The 19,591-nt window shown below is 41.1% G+C and overlaps 1 protein-coding gene across 7 annotated transcripts in view; it reads right to left on the minus strand.

Moving 5' to 3' along the window:
• Positions 1-1,747: 1,747 nt before the first annotated feature.
• Positions 1,748-19,591, minus strand: part of GRIA1 (glutamate ionotropic receptor AMPA type subunit 1) — a 299,136-nt gene continuing 281,292 nt past the window's right edge. For 2 of the 7 annotated variants that reach the window (XR_008314540.1, XM_053288236.1), the window contains exons 15-17: positions 7,103-7,237; positions 4,782-4,886; positions 1,748-4,521 (exon numbers count right to left, since the gene is read on the minus strand). Coding sequence is in view for 3 of the 7 variants with exons in the window: in XM_053288236.1 (XP_053144211.1) it covers positions 4,519-4,521; positions 4,782-4,886; positions 7,103-7,237 (243 nt within the window). In the remaining 4 variants the exon portion in view is untranslated. Of the gene's footprint in view, positions 4,887-7,102; positions 7,238-17,411; positions 17,534-19,591 lie in introns of those variants that run through there. The other 5 variants (XM_053288235.1, XM_053288234.1, XR_008314541.1 and 2 more) reach the window with 4 other exon arrangements.

The raw sequence follows: 19,591 nt of genomic DNA on the forward strand, positions 1-19,591 counted from the left end.
AATTCCAATGGTACTTGGCTCTGACAAATAGCTCCACAATCTTGGGAACAACCATACTTGAGGTTTAATTAAATGACTGGTATGGATTATTTTTGAATCTTATTTTCTTTCAACAGAAACTGAAAAGTGCACATTTACTTATTAGTAAAATCTATTTGATTTCAGTGGAATCTGCTTCCCTGTAAGTATGCTTAGAATTGTAGCCCTGGTATAAATTCTTTTTTCAAAAATGAGGTATAGCCACTCAAGGCCCAGTTTATGAACAATATCACTACTGTGTGACTCAACCACACACTGAATATGGTCACATGAAGCTGATGATAATGGATTTACATGGGAGAGGGAGAATTTTCACCAATCCCTTCTCACAGAAAGTGCTCTGTGCAAACCAGAAATATTACCTGAGGGCTGCTTGACCCTTAGGGACTTATTTCTGGGTCTCACTGAGCACTTCTGTGCATGGGAGGAATAAATGAAAATTGCTTCCTGTGTGAGCACCCATACTTCAGAAGCAGGGACAAGTGCAGCATTAGTCATGATGTTGGCCAGAGAATGTAGTTGACAAACAATCTGCTTCACTGGAATGATGCCCCTTGCCCTTGCCAGTGAGGCAGTTGAGCTCTGGCAAATCCAGGGCATACTGGGGAGTAGGGGTGTGCAAACCGGTTCGAGCTCAAACTGGATTTGATTCGAACTGGACCGGCCTTCCCAAAAGGGGAGCCAATCTGAGTTCCAGCTGAACAAGGCCTGGTTCAGATTGTACCAGTTCAAACTGTTCTAGTGCTTGCAAAGGGGAGTCCAGTGAGGATTCCCCTTTACAAACATCAGGGGAACCCTAAGGGGTTGAAATAGAAGGCAGGCGGGGGGGGGGGGGTCAGCTTATGTGCCATGGTGGCAGCACAACTCCTAGGCTGTGGCTCCCCTAGGCCCCACTGGTGCTCCCTCCATCAACACAGGCCAGAGTAACCTCCATGCACCAGGTCAAACCGGTTTACCCCAGTTCTAGGCACAAACTGAACCACCGGCCAGTTTGAGTTCAGTTCAAACTCAAACCAAACCTCCCGGAGTGGTTTTGTGCTCACCCCCTATTGGGGAGTGAAGTTTGCATGCCTCATAGGCTATCATCAGGTTTTGTGGCTGATCTGAAGAGTCACATATTCTCCAGGTCAGTAATGGGCCAGCACATGCAGTTGTTGGCCTGTTGGCTGTGTGGATCTGGTTCCTACATATGGATAGGATTTGGTTGGACTTGCTGTAGATATGCTATCCAATTAAACTCAGACTTTTAACATGGATTTGAGTGGTTTGCCCCTGCAAATTCATTTTGGACCAGCTTGCAGACAGTCCAGAAACTGAGTCCAGACTGAAATGAATTCAAATTAAGCCTTTAGATGGTAATTGGCCTTGGTATCATCATTTTGTGTCAGGACTTGGATCTGAAATATCTGTCCAGATGTCAAATAAATAAAATCTGCTCATCCATTTGTGGTTGCTGTATTGACAGGAATTTTAGAAATATGATCTACATGGTAACTTTTTTTTCTTCCGCTCACCCAGCCTTGGAGCAAAGAAACATGGACAGGGAAGAAAAATTGAGAAAGTATCCATATTATAAAAGTCCCAAGCAATAGTTTTGATTTCTCAACATCATTTAAAAATACAGAGCAAAAATCAAATCAAATCTGCAAATCCTTTGTAGTAGCCCAAAACTGATGAGTGAAAGCAGATATAACTCTTAAATAAAATATCCAGGTACCAAAGAGCAAAATTTAATGAAAGCCAAAACTGTTAAGTATGGATTCTTGTTGAGAAAAATGTCAGTGTCTTTAAGGTGGTCCCCCCCCCCATTCTATATTTAAGAAAATTGTAGTAAAAATACATATTACAAGTTAACATTTCCCCTCTTCTTCTGTATCATTCTTCTTTTTCTCCTCCCACCTTTCCATTGATCAAAAACATTTTAAAGATGAGTTTCATGTCCCATTGTACAGGCATTTGTCCTATCATAGAAGGCTCCTTCCCACAAACCCATCTACCTGGCTGGCTCAATTGTCAGATAGGTCTCTTTGATTCCTTTGCCACAAAGGTTACAGAGCTTTTTCTTATTCTGAAGCTCTATGGGGCTCTTTTAAAATTCCACACAGAAGGAAATCCCTGCGCTCTGTTCCCATTGCATTTTAAGGTGGAAAATCGTCGGGAAGCTATGAGAGTTCTTGAGATTGAACGAAGGATCAGGTTTCCTTGGACACCCAAAAGATGTCCTTTTTAAAAAGCAGGCTTGATATCTTGAACTCTGCACAGCATAAACACATATACAGAATTGAAATCAAAATGTAACCAAAGGCAGACATAATTTTTAAAAAACCCAAAAGCCTCACACACTGAGAACAAGACCTTGAAGAGTTATTATCAGAGGCTGAGATCTGACGGAAAGCTGGATGAAAGTTGAAGAAAGAAAGGCTTCCAGTGGCTGAGAAAACAAATAGGCACTAGGCATGCTGTGCCTTCTTAAGGGGGATCTGTAGTTTCTGTCTTGCCAGTCTTATGAAGGTGCCATCTTAAGACGAGTGGAAGAAATGGATGAAACAACAAACGGTTGAATGGTAGAATCACTTAACAGAGACCAGTCTTTAATGGTTGTTGATGTCTATAGCACAGCAAGTCATGTATGGAAATTTATTTCTTTTAGAGCCAGTTGCCAGTCACACTTGAACACACGCGCACGCACGCACACGCACGCACACACACACACACACACACTACATCAGGATGGTGCCCACAACAAAGTCTGTGTTGCATTCTTGTCAAATCATTTGCCTCCATTCTATGTCTCCATCTCCTATTTCACACATTAAATTACCTGCAGGTCTCAGACATAAGAAGTTCCTGTAATACTGCTGGTTCTCTGCACTGGCACTTGGAGGAAGTTTTAGCCCCTTATAAAGTCTGGAGTTACCATCCAGTCATGGGCAAATGTATATATAGGGACAGGAGTTGCAGGGGAAGGGTTGGGTCTGCTCCAGACCCATGATGGAGTAGGAGACATTCCCCTCTGAATATGATTTTCTTCAGGATAATGCTTTACTCAAGTATTTCACTGTTCATGGTGGTGTTATCACACACACATACACATGAAATTTCTGTTTTGATGTAGACACTAATGCACACAACTGGAGAAATACTGCTAGCAAATCCATTCTTTTGTGCTTTTTGGACAGCTCTGTGGATTTCAGTGTTTCATTGCAAGCTTGGGGTTTGGATCAGAGACAAAGTTTTCTATAACAAGCAGAGTACCAGCTGGTCTCTTCTGTGTGTTCCACTTCCCCTTATGATGATTAATGAGATGGAAACCACATCTGTTGGCTTTTCTGCAAATGATGCTGCTGGCCATGACTTGATTCCTGAAAGTGATTTAAGAAATTGGGGCCCGTTGCAAGCAAATATTGTGGAAGGCTGTATCTAGGTGAATGCCCTTCTTGTTGGTGTCATTCAGGGAAATCTTGATTTTTATTTTATTTTATTTTTGGTCACACTAAATCTGAATACGGCCCAATTACTCCATAGCATGTCAATCAGATATGGCCCACAAAGACCAAAAAGCCAAATGTACACAAAACAGTCCTGATGTATAAGTCTGATTAACTGATTCATGTAGAGTATTCTGTAGAAGTTTTTGCTGTAGAGTATTCTGTAGAAGTTTGTTGAAATATGAAGGTCCTCGAGTCAAAGATCACCATGAAAAGGAAACCTTACAGAAGTGCAGGAATGAGGAAATGGCTGACGGTTGCCTCTTCACTTTTGAGAAGACAGGCAGGGAGGATATGTTATATATATGTTGCATTTTCTTGGTTTTTCCCCATATGTAGGATACAGCCATGGTCTTAGCTGCCCATTGTTGCCTATCAGGTGAATATTCTGAGGGCTGATATGCCCCAAACTTGCAAGACTTTTCATTCACATTTCACTCTTAGACTCTGGAATGAAGGTCACATTTGCCTCTATTTACTTGGGCTCTTCTAATTCCGGCAACAACTCGCCTGTATCTCCAACTAAAAGTCTTCCTATTCTTTTCTCCATGTTAGGCTTCTCTTTCAAGTGTCTTTGAAGTCCTTCATTTAACAATTAAATGGAGACCTCTTTCAATGGCCTAAATGGCCTTGTTGCAACAATTTTAAAACACAGAAGAGTCCTGTTGTCTCAAAGGACTTGCTTTTTTGTTTGTTTGCTTGCTTTTCTTTACTGTTAGTAGCACAGACATTTATGGTTTGCATCCCAAACTAAACCTGATTTTAAACTGTTGAGCAGGGCAGGGCTGACATTACCCTGACATTGGGAATTAGTAAGAAAAATATATATTGCACACACTAAGAACTTATTAACAACCAAGTTAAAAACAAAATGGCGCTGTCTTCCTCAGTGTTTCTGTAACTGTGTACTCAGGGATGTCTCCAAATTCTGTTCAGTCCAGTTGCCCTCTCCTTATTGCAATGCAGGTTGTACTTTCTTCTGCCTGTGGATTTACTGCAAGATAGAAAAACACACATACACACAGACAAAGAAAAACAAAGGAAAATAGATCTGATTTCCTCTGGAGGATCCATTGACTTGTCCCTCTTCTTGAATAGATTGGTTTGGTTTTGCACTGGAGAGTCTGGGGCCAGCGAGCCCCCGCTCTAATCCAGAAAATCCATCAATTATAATCCCGTCGCTCCCAGGGGCATCCCAGAGCTGTGACCCATGCATGGAATCTCCTGCATGGTTTGGGGGAAATCGTGGCTCACCACCCGTCCATTTTCTCCACTGCTGGTTCCTGCTGCTGATGCTCTGGGGAGGGTTGATGTCCGTATGGCTTCATTGATTGATTGCTGTGGGATCAAACAAAAACCCTTTTAAGAGAGACAAGGGGGATCTCCCCCTGTCCTTCGCAATGGTTGGACAATCATAATATACATTTTGTAATTTTTTTTCTTCAGTCTGTTCGTACTCTTGGACTTTTTCCTTTTCATTCTATCTGACACTATCAAACCCAATTCAAGTGTTGGCACTATTAAAGCTAAAGTTTTAGAAAGTTAGTCCACATATATAGCCATGATAGTCCTACAGTATCATCATGCTGATCCAAAAGAAAGAGATACACAGAATTTTTGAAATGGTGTGGATATATATGTCTATGAAAGCTAAACCTTGAAAGCTGTTTTCAGTGCTTATACACTGGGATGCGTAAAGTAATAAATTAAGAAAAGAGTAACATTGATCATGTGTAGAGTGAATAATTACATGTTACCACTTCACACACTGAATGTATCACAGTTAAGGGATGCTAGATCAAATCATGCCAGATCCTAGCTAGGCCAAGGTGTCTTACCTTCTGCATCTTGACCCTTTACCTAGCCAAGCGGTTTAGACTCTGTGGGGTCAAGGGCACCTTTTACGAGCTGCTTGTCAGCTGATCACTAGCCAGAATGTGGTCAGCTGCATATATGAAGTCAAAGGACCCATGGCCAGGCTACAAGGTCCTCAAGAAAAACGATGGTGGACCCCAGTGCAGTTGCTGAAAAGTGCTCTGAGCTGCCGCCACTGCTGCTAAGGTAAGGGCTTTTGTGGGGAGTACTTTAAACATTTCAATAATAACAAGTACAGCCAATTATCTGGCCATGCCTTAAATCCACAAATGTTGGATCAAGTTAGTGAGCAGGGTCTATATCACTTAGAGGCCCTGGTTTTCCTTGACAATGACTGCAATTATGATTTAGCATTATAGTCCTGAATTAAGAAACACAAATGACCCTTCTTAAAGAGACTTAAAGCTCGTTCTCATGACCATAATAGGGGTGGAGAGGGTGGGCGGGGAGGAAGGCAGGAATGGACCTACCTTACCTCTAGATTTATCAGAGCCATCTGGTGCACTGTTGCACCCCATTAAGTCCATGCTGCTCCATGCAGCATAGATCTCTGGAATCCAGGACTCATTTTCCTAGCCTCCAGGAATCCCACAATGCACAGCACAATGAGCGTGGTGCATTGGGGGATTCCCCTGGGAGTTGGGCTTTCTTCCCTAAGCAGCTTCATCCCCTAAAGGGGAATATCTTACAGTGCTCACATGTAGTATCCCATTAAAATGAAAACCAGGGCTGACCTTACTTAGAAAGGGGATAATTCATGCTTGCTACCACAAGACCAGCTCTCCTCTCCTCAGTCATGGACACTGCAAGGCTACTCAGAACAGCTCAAGATGTGACAGCATCCTTAGCCATTTAGATGCACAAGTGGCTCATGACAACTTATAATGTAAGTTAAGCTGAGATACAGACTTGTTTAAGGCTACTTAGTGAGCTTCAGAACTGAGCAAGAACTGTGCATCTGAAGCTGGTGAATCTTTCCCATGTAACTTCCCCTTTGGACTTTCATGGGGCAGTAGAGCAACATAAACATTCACATTTAGTGGCTTTGGATACTGTAATGTTTGAAGCCATTTTCAACTAGCTGAGGGTAGAGTTCTGAGTTTTCCCAGAAAGACTTTCCAGGACCCATCAGTGAAATATGATGAAATTAGCCTAGAGTAATTCCATTCCAGCAATGAGAGGTAGGTCTTGTCTTGCTTTTTTAAAGTCTAAGCTGTTCCTAAACTCTGTTTCAGCTATGGGCCCGATCCTGGCAGGACAGCACCGCCCAGCCCAGCTTTTAAATACCACGGCTCTGGGATCATATGTTCACTGGAGGTATGTTCAATCCCAGCAGGCACAGAGATGGGTGCCTAGAGCACCTGCCTCCTGGAGGAATCCTCCAATGCATTGCACATATTGTGTGGTGCATTGTAGGATATCCGAAGACCGGGACACATCGTCCCAGTCTCTGGAGCTCCATGCTGTGCCACACAGCATGGATTGTCTGGGAGCGCAGACTATGATTTCCAATAATCCTAAGAACCATTCGCAAATAAGGGCTTACTCAGACACATCAAAGGGAAATCCATATTCTTGTCTCTAAAATACTGACATTCTACCCTAATGGCCTTCCTGAGCTGAATACATCTCTAAAGGAATGTTAGGAGTTTGGCTGGTATCAGAAAGAAGCTGTGAAAGGCCTGTGAATATGTTGCCACCTTCATCCGTTTTGATTCACTTCTGGACTTGTAACAAAACTCGATTAAGGCAACCAGCATGGCTAGTCCAAGCCCACCGATGAGGATGTAGAAAACACCGGCCACATTGCTGAGACTCAAAGCACTTGTTTTGTCCTATAAGAGAAAGGAAAGGGGGAAAAGGATGTGGGAGGGGAAGACAAACTGTAAATATAAGATTGTCTTTTACAAGAGTTTAATGTACTACAATATACTGGCAAGCCACCACTTTGAAATACACGTAAGACATTTCAGTTTTCTTTCATCACAACTGTTTATTTTCCCCCACTGCACACACAGAATGACTAAACATTTCAGTGGCTTTGCAACTCCTTGGGAAAGGGATGGACAATATGATTTTAATTATCATCCTTCCATATGTTTTTATGCTAGGCAGTTTCAATTACTGATAAAAATGTTATCTGCTTTGAGGTGACATTTGCTAATCTCAAATCTTTCTCTCCTAAAATAACCACTCTCCTGGAAACACTTGTTCTTTTCTTCTTTGATTGTTTCCTCCGCAACTTCTGTTGCTCAGCAACATATCAACATGTTATTCTTCCCGGCATGCCCCTCCCCCATAACTATTCAGTTTGTAGTGACACTGAAAGGTGTTATTGCTAGAGGTTGATTTGGTTTGTATTTAATAAAGGAATTATTTTGTGCCTAATTCTCAGGGATGCATTTTAAAATTCATTATTTTATTTAATAAGTAGGATTATTAGTCACCAAATAATCATATTTAGCATTTGATTCTGAATATGAATGGTCTTCATAAGTATCCAGTAGTTAAATCTGCCCATGGGAAATAAGTAGGTAACATTGTTCCACAATTACAGAGGTAGGAACTGAGCCTTAATATTAATGTTGGAAGCACATCGAACTATGGTATCTAATTTGTCAAATATTCTAGAGTAATCTGAATCAATCCGAGTGTCAAATGAAACAAAAACTTGCTTTTGAATATAAAGTTGAAAAATATTATTTCTCTTCTAGTTAACCCATGCAGTCCACAGATTACAGATGTAGTAGAATACCAAGACTGAATTAGGCTGGTGGAATTTTCTTGGTCATTTATGTAGAACGCTTTTTTCAGTTCAGCAAAATGACTTTGGCCTTGCTTACTAGTTTCTTGTGTATTAACATTGAACTTTCTGAAGAAAACACAGATAATTATCGGTTGAGGCCTAAGTGTTTTAGGAGTGCAATTAGTTAGCTAAAGATCATGGGTTTGTGTCTCTATCTGCCTTCCATCAAACAGCTACACTCGCTCATGTCTGTAGCTGCTATTACATGTTATAGCCCTGCTACAGAAGACGCTTCTCCATGAGTTCATTCTATGGTGTGGTTGTAACGTTTAAAACTACATGGGTAGGACAATCATCTCAGTCTTTTCCATGGAACTGGCTTCCCAGCAGAAGGGAGAATGCGTGTTAATTCCAGGGAAAGTACCCACATGATGCCTCTTATGTTTGCGTGCTATTAACGGCATAGCTTCATCATGGAGTAAACCCATGGAAAGGCAGTTTTTGCAAGGGGGCTGTGGTAATCAGCACCTAAAATTGGACCACAGCTTTTGTGCTGTGGAAGTCAATAACAGATGCCATCACAATTTCTGACAGGATGTTTCAAGACTAATGCTACAAATAGCAAACTATAAATGGATAATCATTATAGAAATAATAATATAGAATTCCCCCCACCCCTGCATAGAGAGGGAAATCACTAAAATGGGTTTCGGAAGTGGATGGGGCATGGCTCAAGAAGATTAATAGCCATCTATTATTTATAAGTGATGATGCTGGGAGAGACCTCACTCCATCTGGGGAAGGTCTGTTGAGATCATCTGGAGAGGTTTGTCTGCGGTTGCTACCAACCCATCTGGTGGCTACTCGGAAACGGGCCTTCTCCATTGCTGCCCCTGGACTTTGGAATACACACTCTGTTGAAATATGAGCCTCCCCATCTCTGGCAACTTTTAAAAAGGCAATGAAGACATATTTATTCACCCAGGCTTTTAATTAGACTTATAGTTTTAATATCTTTAATGTTGGGTTTTAAATGATTTTAATGTTAATGATTTTAATGCTTAAATGATTTTAATTGTTTAACTGATTTAATGTTTTAAATGATTTTAATTGTAAACTGCCCAGAGACACAAGTTTTGAGCAGTATAGAAATATGTTAAATAAATAGATTAATTAAATAAAATTTCCTAGAACTGACTGAAAAACGTTTTTGAATTTGAAAGATAGCCTCTTTACATCCTCAAATGAAAACATGTAATTATTTCTGAAAAATCTAGCTTCTCTAAAGTTAAATAATTGGAAAATTTTGAGCTTTCAAACAAAAAACCCACACACAATCAAAAGCCTTCTTTCCACCACTACACAAACAGGCTTGGAATTGGCATTTTTTTCCATTTAATTTTTTTTAAAAAAAGATCATTTTACATAAAGGCCTAATCTTGCCTCTTGATGTTATTAGGATCATATTAGGGTGCCTCTTGAGATCTATTCAGAACCCATCTTGAAATATAATGGCTTAGCATCATCATAATGGAATCTTTCATAAGTCTTAAATGAAAGATGGAAGTTTAACACCCTTGCCTTAACTGTTGTCAACTTATTGTAGAATGAGTTATCAAGTATTTGTAGCTCCATGCCTCCAAAGTCTCGGGAATAACTAGCAATAAAGAGTTGATGTCAACAATAGAGGTTCACAAAGATATCTTTAACAGGATGCATTTAGTTCTTTCCTCTCGTCCTATATGCACTACAGTGTGAATGTTCAGAGACTGCATTCTTGTTACAGATCAGGATGCTGCAATTCTGTACAACAGAAATAAGAACCTCTGCTCTAGAAATGAGCTCAAGATACATTCCTAAGATAGACAGGAAAGAACTTATTTGCCTATCAGTGCTTTAATTCTTTGAAGGTCAATTATATGCTGCCAATAAGGATTTCTCTCTCTCTTATGAACCATGTAAATGAATCCAAGTTTAAATGACTCTGCAAGCAAGCAAAATCAGGAACGGTGCCATTTCTACATCCGGCCAGTGCCTAAAGGCGATGTGGGCACATCTGGGAGAAACAGCTGGGAAGCTCAGGGTTATGAGACTAATTTTCCCTACCGCTACCACAGTTGATACAGGCCTGGAAAATGGCATGAAAAATATGATGTACAAGGCTGATTGAAGCTTGGCTGGGAGAAGTATACTGAGAGTGAACTTGTCAAAAAGCCAGTTGTCACAATGTAGATTTAGGCTTGGAACGTTCTGTAGGCATCTTGCAGTTTCTTGGCTCTCACATTAAAAGATGTACTTTCTAATTGCACAGAGGTTCTCTGGAGAGTGGCTATTGTCTTGCAGCCACAGTTCATTCCCAGTTGGATATTGGCACCCGGTTTATATACACAGGGACTGCAAAGGCAAGAAAACAATTCCTGCCTGCTATGGCTTGCCTTGGCTTATTGGCTCTAAAAGGCCTTACCTGCTGCTTTTGTACAGGCTCCTGACTTAATCGCACTAATAATAATAGAACACGAAGAAAGGCACCAATCCCACACTAACTGCCTGAGAGAATAAGACCTCTTTGCTGAGCTGCAGAGCCTTGCTATTTGGGCTTTGTGACAGATGCTCTCCTAAGGAGTTTGCCCATCATGCAGCCAGCTTATTAGTGGGAGTGTAAATGTCACAGCTTGTCTCCTGTAGAGGGAAAGTTACATTTGGGGGAAGAGAAGGAGGGAAGAAGAAGATTGGCAGGTGAAAAGCAAGCAAAAAGCCTGTCTTTCAGCCTTGTTGCCATGGTGACACAACACCTTCGTTGTCTGCTTCTTTTTAACTGGTGGCAACTTATCCGTCATCTTGTTTGTTGCTGTTTTATTCTGCTCTGACAGAAACTCTTTAAGGCCCATTTTCCCTGGCTCCCCTCTTACCTTAAGGGGGAAAACGAAGGAACATGTGCACTATTTGGAGCATAGTGGAGGCGTTTGTCATGGGCCTTTGGAGCACAAATGAATATTTAGAACTAATGGAAAATGCCCAGAATTCACCTCAAACATGCTACCATTTACACTTGTCATTAGAGATTTTGTCATTCACAGAGGTGCTTATTACCTTGTGATTCATTAATTGCTAATTCTGTTTGTTATCTGTGACTGTATTCCTCACAGAACTATTGATTTTGAAAAGTGTGTGTGTGTGTGTGTGCGCGCATCTACGACAAAGTAATAGGAAGGAAGATGTATGCTCTTTTAAATTGCTAATGTGAGTGATTCTTTATCAGCATTCCCAATCTGTGTGGTTTTCACATTCATATATTCATAAAGGAGAATTTATATAATAAAGTTTTATCCACAAATTTCAAAAACAAAAATAATGTCAACTAGCTTCATTTAACTCCAGAGAGCTTCCCAGTATGCAGTGAAAAGTGTAATCTTTAGCTTTAAGATCATTGTTACTTGTAAAAAACATGAAGCTGCATCCAAATTAGTGCTGCCCTAGTGTTATATAGTATATATACATCATATTTAGCATTTTGTGATGCTCTGCAACATTTCACAATTGCTGGTGGAAAACTTTCCCTGAGAGATATATGAGATTGTGTGAGGTAGTAACAACGTGTTGTGTGAGATTATGCAATGTGGTATGCAAGAGGTAGGGCAATATGTTGTGTGATAATGAATGAGTGCCCTATAGACAGTGCAATGTCTTCCACTAGCATAGGAACCAGGGGCCATTCACATGACCTACCAGGCGAGCAGGGGGAAGGCTTTGCAACATTTGCCTTCCCCCCCAGAAATATTCCGGAGTGGGGAGCACACTCTGCACTCCCACACAATCCCCATTGCTCCATGCAGCGCGGAGCAGGGCAGATTGCTCTGAGGCTGGGACTAGTTATCCCAGCATCTGGGATGCAGTGTACCGTGTGCAAAGCGCAGTGCACTGGGGGATTCCCCCAGGGGATGGGTGCTCTAGGGGCCTTTCTCTGTGTCAAGTAACCCATACTGGCACAGAATCCTGGGAGCCGGGTTAAGGGCACGTTTGCATCCTTAATCTTAGCTGAGAGCTGGGCTTCAGTGCTGGGTTTGGCCCTACACAACGCTGGGATCCGCGTGGATCCCAGCAGTTCTCACAGGCAGCCGAGTCCAGGCTTGGCTTCCTATGCCTGGGCTTGGCTACTTGTGAGAACAGCATCCTAGTCTAGAACAGGTTATTTTCTTGGGGTAACATCTTTGCACACCATCCTTTCAAATTCCATAGTAAGACTATTAGACTAGAGCACTCAGGATGCTGGAGGCCATTACTGACCTGCAAATTAAGCTGGATTTCAGTGGGATAGGCAGAGCAAATGGTGATGCTAACATCAGCTGGCTAATGTCAGCATAATGTTGGTGTAGCATAGCGCATTCTGTTGAGAGGAGCTGGGGAAGGCTACTCAATTCTGCATAGCTATGCTTCACCATTGTACTAGCTTTTGTACTAGCTATGTTAGATCCTGGTGTGCATATTGTAGGGAAAAATGTAGAAAAAAGTTTATATTAGATCCTGGTATGCATATCGTAGGGAGAAAAATATAGAAAAATGTCCAAAAAATTTGTTATGGAGCAGATACTATTTGTTGATGATGTCAAACAGAAAAATTTTAGATATGTCATTAATAGTAGCCCTGTTCACATGCTATGTTCAACACATGTACAATCTGTGTACAGTGTACACATGTGCATATCTGAACACATGTACAGTTATTCACACATTATATTCAATGCATGTACAGCAGTAACATGCATTTGAGGGATGTATACCCAGGTTCACTTTTAAAGTGAATGTACAGTCATTCACACAAAAACATGTACATTTGTGCAGACACCAGAATGCGCATACAGCATAAAGTCTGAATAGGGCTAATGTATTTGGCTTTTATATTTGCCTAAGTAGTTAAAAAGTGCAGAAGGTTAAGATGTTGCGTATAACTAGAATGGAATGAAAAAGTTCCCCTCAAGAAAATGAAGTTTCATACAAAAGACTCTTTAGGTAGAGAGAGAGAAAATAGATTGAATATTTCAGATGTTTTAATGGAAAGTTCAAATAGGGGTTTTGTATAAAATGCAGTTAATTTTAAAAGCTGAAATGCTAAAGAACTGGTATTTAACTTTCTATTGAACTGGCATTTAACTTTCTCAAAACATTTCACTGTAGATGTTATAAGGTTGTACTTTCTGATGTATTCCTTTTACACATGATTCAGTGCCTGCAAATCCATGCTATTGCTTTTTATTGTTTATCATCTTTATATTGTTTATTATCTTTATAATGTTTGTTATTTTTATAATGCTTTTATAAAACTATGGTATGTATATGTATTTAAAGTCTCTTCGAGGGAACAACTTTACTTTAAAGACACATTTATTCACCCAGGCTTTTTAACTAGACTTGTGGTATTAAATTGTTTTAAGGTTTTAATTTCTGTTTTAATTTGTTTTATGTTGTAAACTGCCCAGAGATGGTGTACAAATATAATAAATAAATAATCATCTACAGGACAGGACCCAGATCCTGGGATAATGAAGCTCATGATTAGTAATATGGAGGAGAGGGGGAAGCCACATGCAGTAGCTCCAAAGCATGTCTGCATTTTCATCTGCATCAAAAACTGGGTAGGAATGAGCATCTTGATCTGCACCACACAACTCTGCTGGTGAGCACACTAGACTTGTGTATTGGTCACCTTGCCCTTCTGTAGCAGTATCCAGTACTCTGTATATTTGCTTGCAGGTAGCAGCATCCATTGCAAGTTGGGGAAAATGGATCATCTTATTCATCTGTGCTTCTTACTATGCAGGCATACTGATTTCTGGGTAAGGATAACTGGCTTCTTATAACCACATCCATGAGGTTGTTAGAATAAGAAGAAATCCAGCAGATAGTGTGCTACATTGAGCTACTGGGGAGCATTAGAAGCTAATATGGGCTCTTTAGTAGTGTGCACAATTATGTTTCTTTAAAGGGTTTTTTTGTTGTTTAGCATTTTACATTATTTTCCTTTTAATACTGAATTAATGAGTGTTAGCATTGGTTTATTAATTTTTTATTTTAAGTAATAAAGTGTTTTCTACTCACATGATTCTAAGATCTAAAGGATTTACAGAGTTAGTTATTACCCTTTCTCTATTCATTTTCTCAGAAATTCAGGCATGCAGAATTAATACATTTTGCACATAAAAGGGTTTCAAGAAGCTCTCGGAATTTTATGATTAGCCACAATGATTGTTACATGCAAGTCACATGTTTGGCTTCTGCTCTTTAAGGACATGCAACTAAATGTGATCCACGCTGAGGTCTATGATTCACGTAAACCCACGTGTCCCCTCTGCTCTGCTTTGTTCTACTGTGTTGTGTGGAATATAATATGAGATCAGCTTCTCCAAACAGGCTACTTAAACTACATAAATATTCTAGTTAGTAGGTACTGATTGTTTTAAACAGGATCAATGTCACAATCATTTTGTCTTGGATATGGTCTTTTTTCTTGCACTGATAAATACACAGTCCTTGGCTGAAGGCCTTGAGGAGACCCTTTAGGCACACAGGTACGAAGTTACTCTTCACTTACATGGTAAATGATGATCCTTTTGTAACAAGCTGAGAGTGTGAATGGTAGGGGTTTTTTTTTATTCCCAGAGGGGTGGATGGAGGTTTTTTTTAGTGGGATCAGGAAAAGGTTATTTAGCCCCCAATAAAAGGCTATTGATCTATAAGAAAGATGCTGCAGAGAACATAAATTGATTCTTCTACCAGCATATTTCCTGCTTACAATGCTGTACAGTGAGGTCATTCACACAGTCACAAACTGTGTTCTACCCAGGTTTGGGAGCTGTGTATGCTTCCAATTTTGGTTTGTGACGAAGCAAGGAAAACCTAGGTAGCTCCTACTGTGGTGCAAGGTAGCTCATACCTTGCTTCCACACAATCACTTCTTCCCATTTTTTCCTCTTAGCTTGCTTCCACACAACCATAAATTGGGAGCACACACAGCTCCCAAACCCAGGTAGAATACAGTTTTTGATTGTGTGAATGACCTCAGTACTTTACAAAATAGTTGAGCAGGTACAGACAACTAGAACTACTCATAGAAAAGGGAAACCGGCTATAATGACCCTATCCTCCCCTGCCCAAATAGATAAAAAAAGGAAACCTGTTATGTATAGTTTAAAAGATTAAAGTCATCTTTCCTTCTGTATTCCAGTGAGTAGAATAATTATTGAGAGAGAGAAAAATATTGGTAATTAAAGAAAGGACTTTTCCTCTAATTCCTCCTGCACATGCTCCCATGCCATGAAAGAGGGCCTTGATTAAAAACCTTGTCTGAAAGACAGAGGCTGTGCACACGGCCTCACCAGGCAGGGTGGGTGGGCTGTGGAAAAGGCAGGAGCTTGCCTGCCTTCCCCGACAGACGAGCAGCTGCTGTTCTCCCCTCCACCACACCACGTGTCCACACGAGCAGTGGTGCAGTGAAGGGAGATGCTGGGAGTGGGAGAACTTCACCCCTCCTGCATCCCAGGACGCCCTTGGGAATGATAGCAGTGGCTGATATTGTCAGCCACTGAATTTGGCACTGCCTCTCCTCCCCCACAATGCTGCTGGAAATGATGGTGGGCCAGGCGGGGGTGGGGGGAGCTGTTTATCCCGGCAGCTATCGCCCAGACAATCACCGGCTGAGGTTAAGTGAACCACAGGTTCACAAAATGCCAGATTTGAAAGTGGGGCTTGGCACTGGGTCACTCTAGCCTGGGTTAAGCTATGCACGTGAATACCCTTACTGTCTCATGGACAGCGCATAACATTGTTATATGTTTTGTGTAGTACTACACAAAACTGGAGTGATCTGCTAGAGGAGTACCTTTTTTGCTGAATGGTCTTATAATGTATTTTATGTCAAACCTCAGTTCTTACAAGGCTTGGATAAATTCTTGCAAGAATTTAGCATTGACATCCAGACTAGTGCAGCAGTGGTGCTGCTAATACTGAACTGCTGCTATATAGGAGGGGTAATTCTCCTTCTCTTTCCTGTGAAGTACACTGTGCCTACTGAAAATATATCCCCGAGGATTAGGCAGCCCTCAAGGGCATATTTTCAACAGGCACGGTAGACTTCAGAGGGAAGGGGAAATCGATCAAAATTGCCCATGCCGTATAGCACAGTGCAGCATTAGCAGCTGTGTTCATCTGGGTCAGTCAGCATCTACAATACAAATTGGATTTTTAAAGAGTTCACCTCTCCCTCAGATGCCAACATAAAGGCCAGGTTTTCAAGAGTGATTCACCTGATCGTTCTTCTGTATATTATGTGTCCATTTCTTAATTTTGCCATTCTATTTCACTTATCAAATCCCCCTGTTTGTCCATTTGTCTCCAGTTGACCCTTCACTGACATTTTCTTTAATTATATACCTCAGTCTCACAACTTCTTTATAGAGTGACAATGCTTTTCCTTGGTGAGAATGCTCTGAAATTATTCTTTGCCTGTAGCAAACATTGTGGTGCAATGGAAAATCTGCATAGATTTTTCAGGAAAGATCCATTAGCAGCCAGCTTCTGTTGATTTGAGCATTCTTTTGAGCCCTGCTTGGATTAGACACCTCAATATAATATTATTGCATCTATTCATCAGTCATGGGGGAATTCTAAAGTATTGTTAGGAGAGCAAAAATTTATAGCGGATCACTGATTCCTGATATTCTCCTGCTTACCTGTATTATTTGTCTAATTCTGGCAAAGTCTTCCTTTATTGCTCTTGTTTCTCAAATGGGTAGTTTAGCTTCCTTCATGTTACCTCAAAATATGGAACATTAATATTTATGATACTGGCTTTTCTCATTCAGTTCTTCTTCTGAGCTTCTCAAACTTGGTTTCTTTCTGCCTATATCACTGTATACAGTATAGCTCTTAAAATTTCTCCAAATCTAAAGACCTCTATTGTGCTCTCATTCTCAATGACCTTTCTGCTGCACTCAGCAGCTCTGAACCAGTCTCTGTTCCTTGAGGTCTCCCCTCCTTTTACATTCTATGCTGTTGCCCTTGAATGGTTTGCATTCTATTTTTAAAATTATGTTCAAAAACCTTTCAATTGGAACTCCTTCTCTGCACTTCCTTTCGTTTTGCAGGCCTTTTGGGGTCTGATCCTACTTCTCTTCTGTCTTTCTTTACTCTGGAAAACTTCAGCAAGAATAGGAAATATCATCATGGGATTTGATAGCTTCCAATACTATATTCTGTTGATATCAAATTACCTTGACTCTTCCATCAGGGCCCATTCCACAGGGCCGTAACTTTCATTCCTCTAAATCTGCTCGTTTTCTTGTTTCCTCTCCTGTTCATTCTCTGGTGTGGTGTCTCTTGGGCAAGGAGCTACCTATTTTTATTTTGTACAGTACATAACTGAATTTAATAATATTAGTACTTATGAATGTCTCTCTGACATTCCTGTCCATAAAAGGTTCACTTCCTACTATATGTTTTGGATTTGGGCTGTTAAGCATGCATCATATTCTAGTATAAATAACAGCTTTTCATTTATTTAATTATAGCCCCCTTTTCTCACTATGGAATGCAAGGCAATGTATATGGGGTTCCCAGGTCAACCATCCAGGCAGTGCCAGCTTGAGCTCTGGCACTGCCTGAGGCAAGACTTCACGCAGATGCCACCAGCTATGATCCCTGATACCGGCATGCCGACACCAGCATTAGGGGTGGGGCCAGTCTGCCACCTTCTCCTTGATGCTAGCTCATCCTTCTTCCTCCCCTCCTCAGCCTCTCCTGGCTCTTTGGTTTGCTAACTGCATGACTTGCTTTATCTCTCTTTTCCTCAGAGGCTGAGGAAGAGTAGCATAAAGGATGTGCTGGCATCAGGAGGAGGGACCAGTCTGCCTCCTCCCCCCTGACAGTAGCGCGTCCTTCAACTGCCCTTTCTCAGCTTCTCCTGGGTTGCAGCCAGTTCACTAGCTGGCTTTCTTTCTCTCTCACACACACACAAAAGCAAGAGAGAAAGCCAGCCATCGAACTAGGTCAGGGGAACAGAAAGTGAGGGCAGTGAGGAGCTGGGGAGCAGCAGCAGGTGTCGCCTGTGGGCTGGGAGTGGGGCAGAGTGGGATGCCTGCATTGGCTGTCCCAAGGCACAGGCACCAGCTGTTGCCATGCCTCATCTCATGGACAAGCCACCCTGCACTGAGGCCCTGACTAGAGTTAGACTTGCTTAGCTTTAGCAAGGTGGCTGTATCAAGTGCCCTCAGACCATGCCATGGGACCCCATTTTCCCTCTTCAAAGTACTCACAAGTGGTATCTCAGGCCTTTCCCAATCTATGCTCACATATAATTGTGATTGATTCACATTTGCACCTTTCATGACTGATATAACCTAGAACTGATCTGAAATATCCCTCCCATTTTCTCAAATTCTCACACGGTGAATAGGAGCCAAATTCAGCACATTTCCAAGGTGGCCTTCAAATTTCTGAGAAATCTCTCACTCAATTGGCAGCTATCATTTCCCCCCAGAGAAATTTATCAACCAAATGGTAGCTGACATTTTCCTCCCAGAAGCCTCCTTGACATGATACTATGCTATGAGAATAGTGTAGATCCAAAGATTATGCCATATCTATGTGAGTGACAGCAGCAGTGCTGGAAGTGCTGGAGCTCTCCCTGCTGCCTGGCCCCATCCAGATTCCTCCCCTCCCCACCACTGGGAATGCCTCAGGAATGATATGTTATGATGTAACATCATTCTGGGATATTCTGGGGAAAACGGCAGCTGGATGCCACTTGCTGTGCTGCTATCACTGCCTGCAGAAGCATGGCATAAACTGTAAAAAATAAAATAAAATACAAAATAAGCTTATTTTGCCCCTCCCTTCTTAAATCTATTCAGTATCCTCAAATCTCACCTAATATGCTTCTAAGATAATGTTCATATCAGCTCTAGACACAAAATGTAGTATTACTTTGTGCTTGGCAACTGGAACCCAAGAACAAAGCATATTGCAAGAAGTGGCCCTAGACACCTCAGGTTCTGTGCATCCAAAATTTCATTTCATTCTAAACCTTTTTACATTTTTAAAAAATGTTCTTTTTTTAAAAAAAGAAAATTTACTTACACAACACCTATATAAACATATTAGTTACCCAAACTACTGTCTAGGCATCTAGCTTTAACTTTACTTGCAATTCTGTGACAGATTCACTTTTAAACTTTCCCCTTCCCCCATATCTTTTTAAGATCCTGATACTTTAGTGATACTTTACTGCTCCACAAAGTCATGAAGATTGCCTTTTTCTCTCTCCATTCCTATTGCCTATCATTTCTTTCTCTTGTCCAGTTGTACAATTCTGACATGGCACCTATTATTTTGTGTTTTCTATATATGCGTGTGTGTGTGAACAAATGTATATTACCATGCACATGAAGAGTAA

This window comes from Hemicordylus capensis, chromosome 2, assembly GCF_027244095.1.
Source record: "Hemicordylus capensis ecotype Gifberg chromosome 2, rHemCap1.1.pri, whole genome shotgun sequence".
NCBI classification, from domain to species: Eukaryota; Metazoa; Chordata; class Lepidosauria; order Squamata; family Cordylidae; genus Hemicordylus; species Hemicordylus capensis.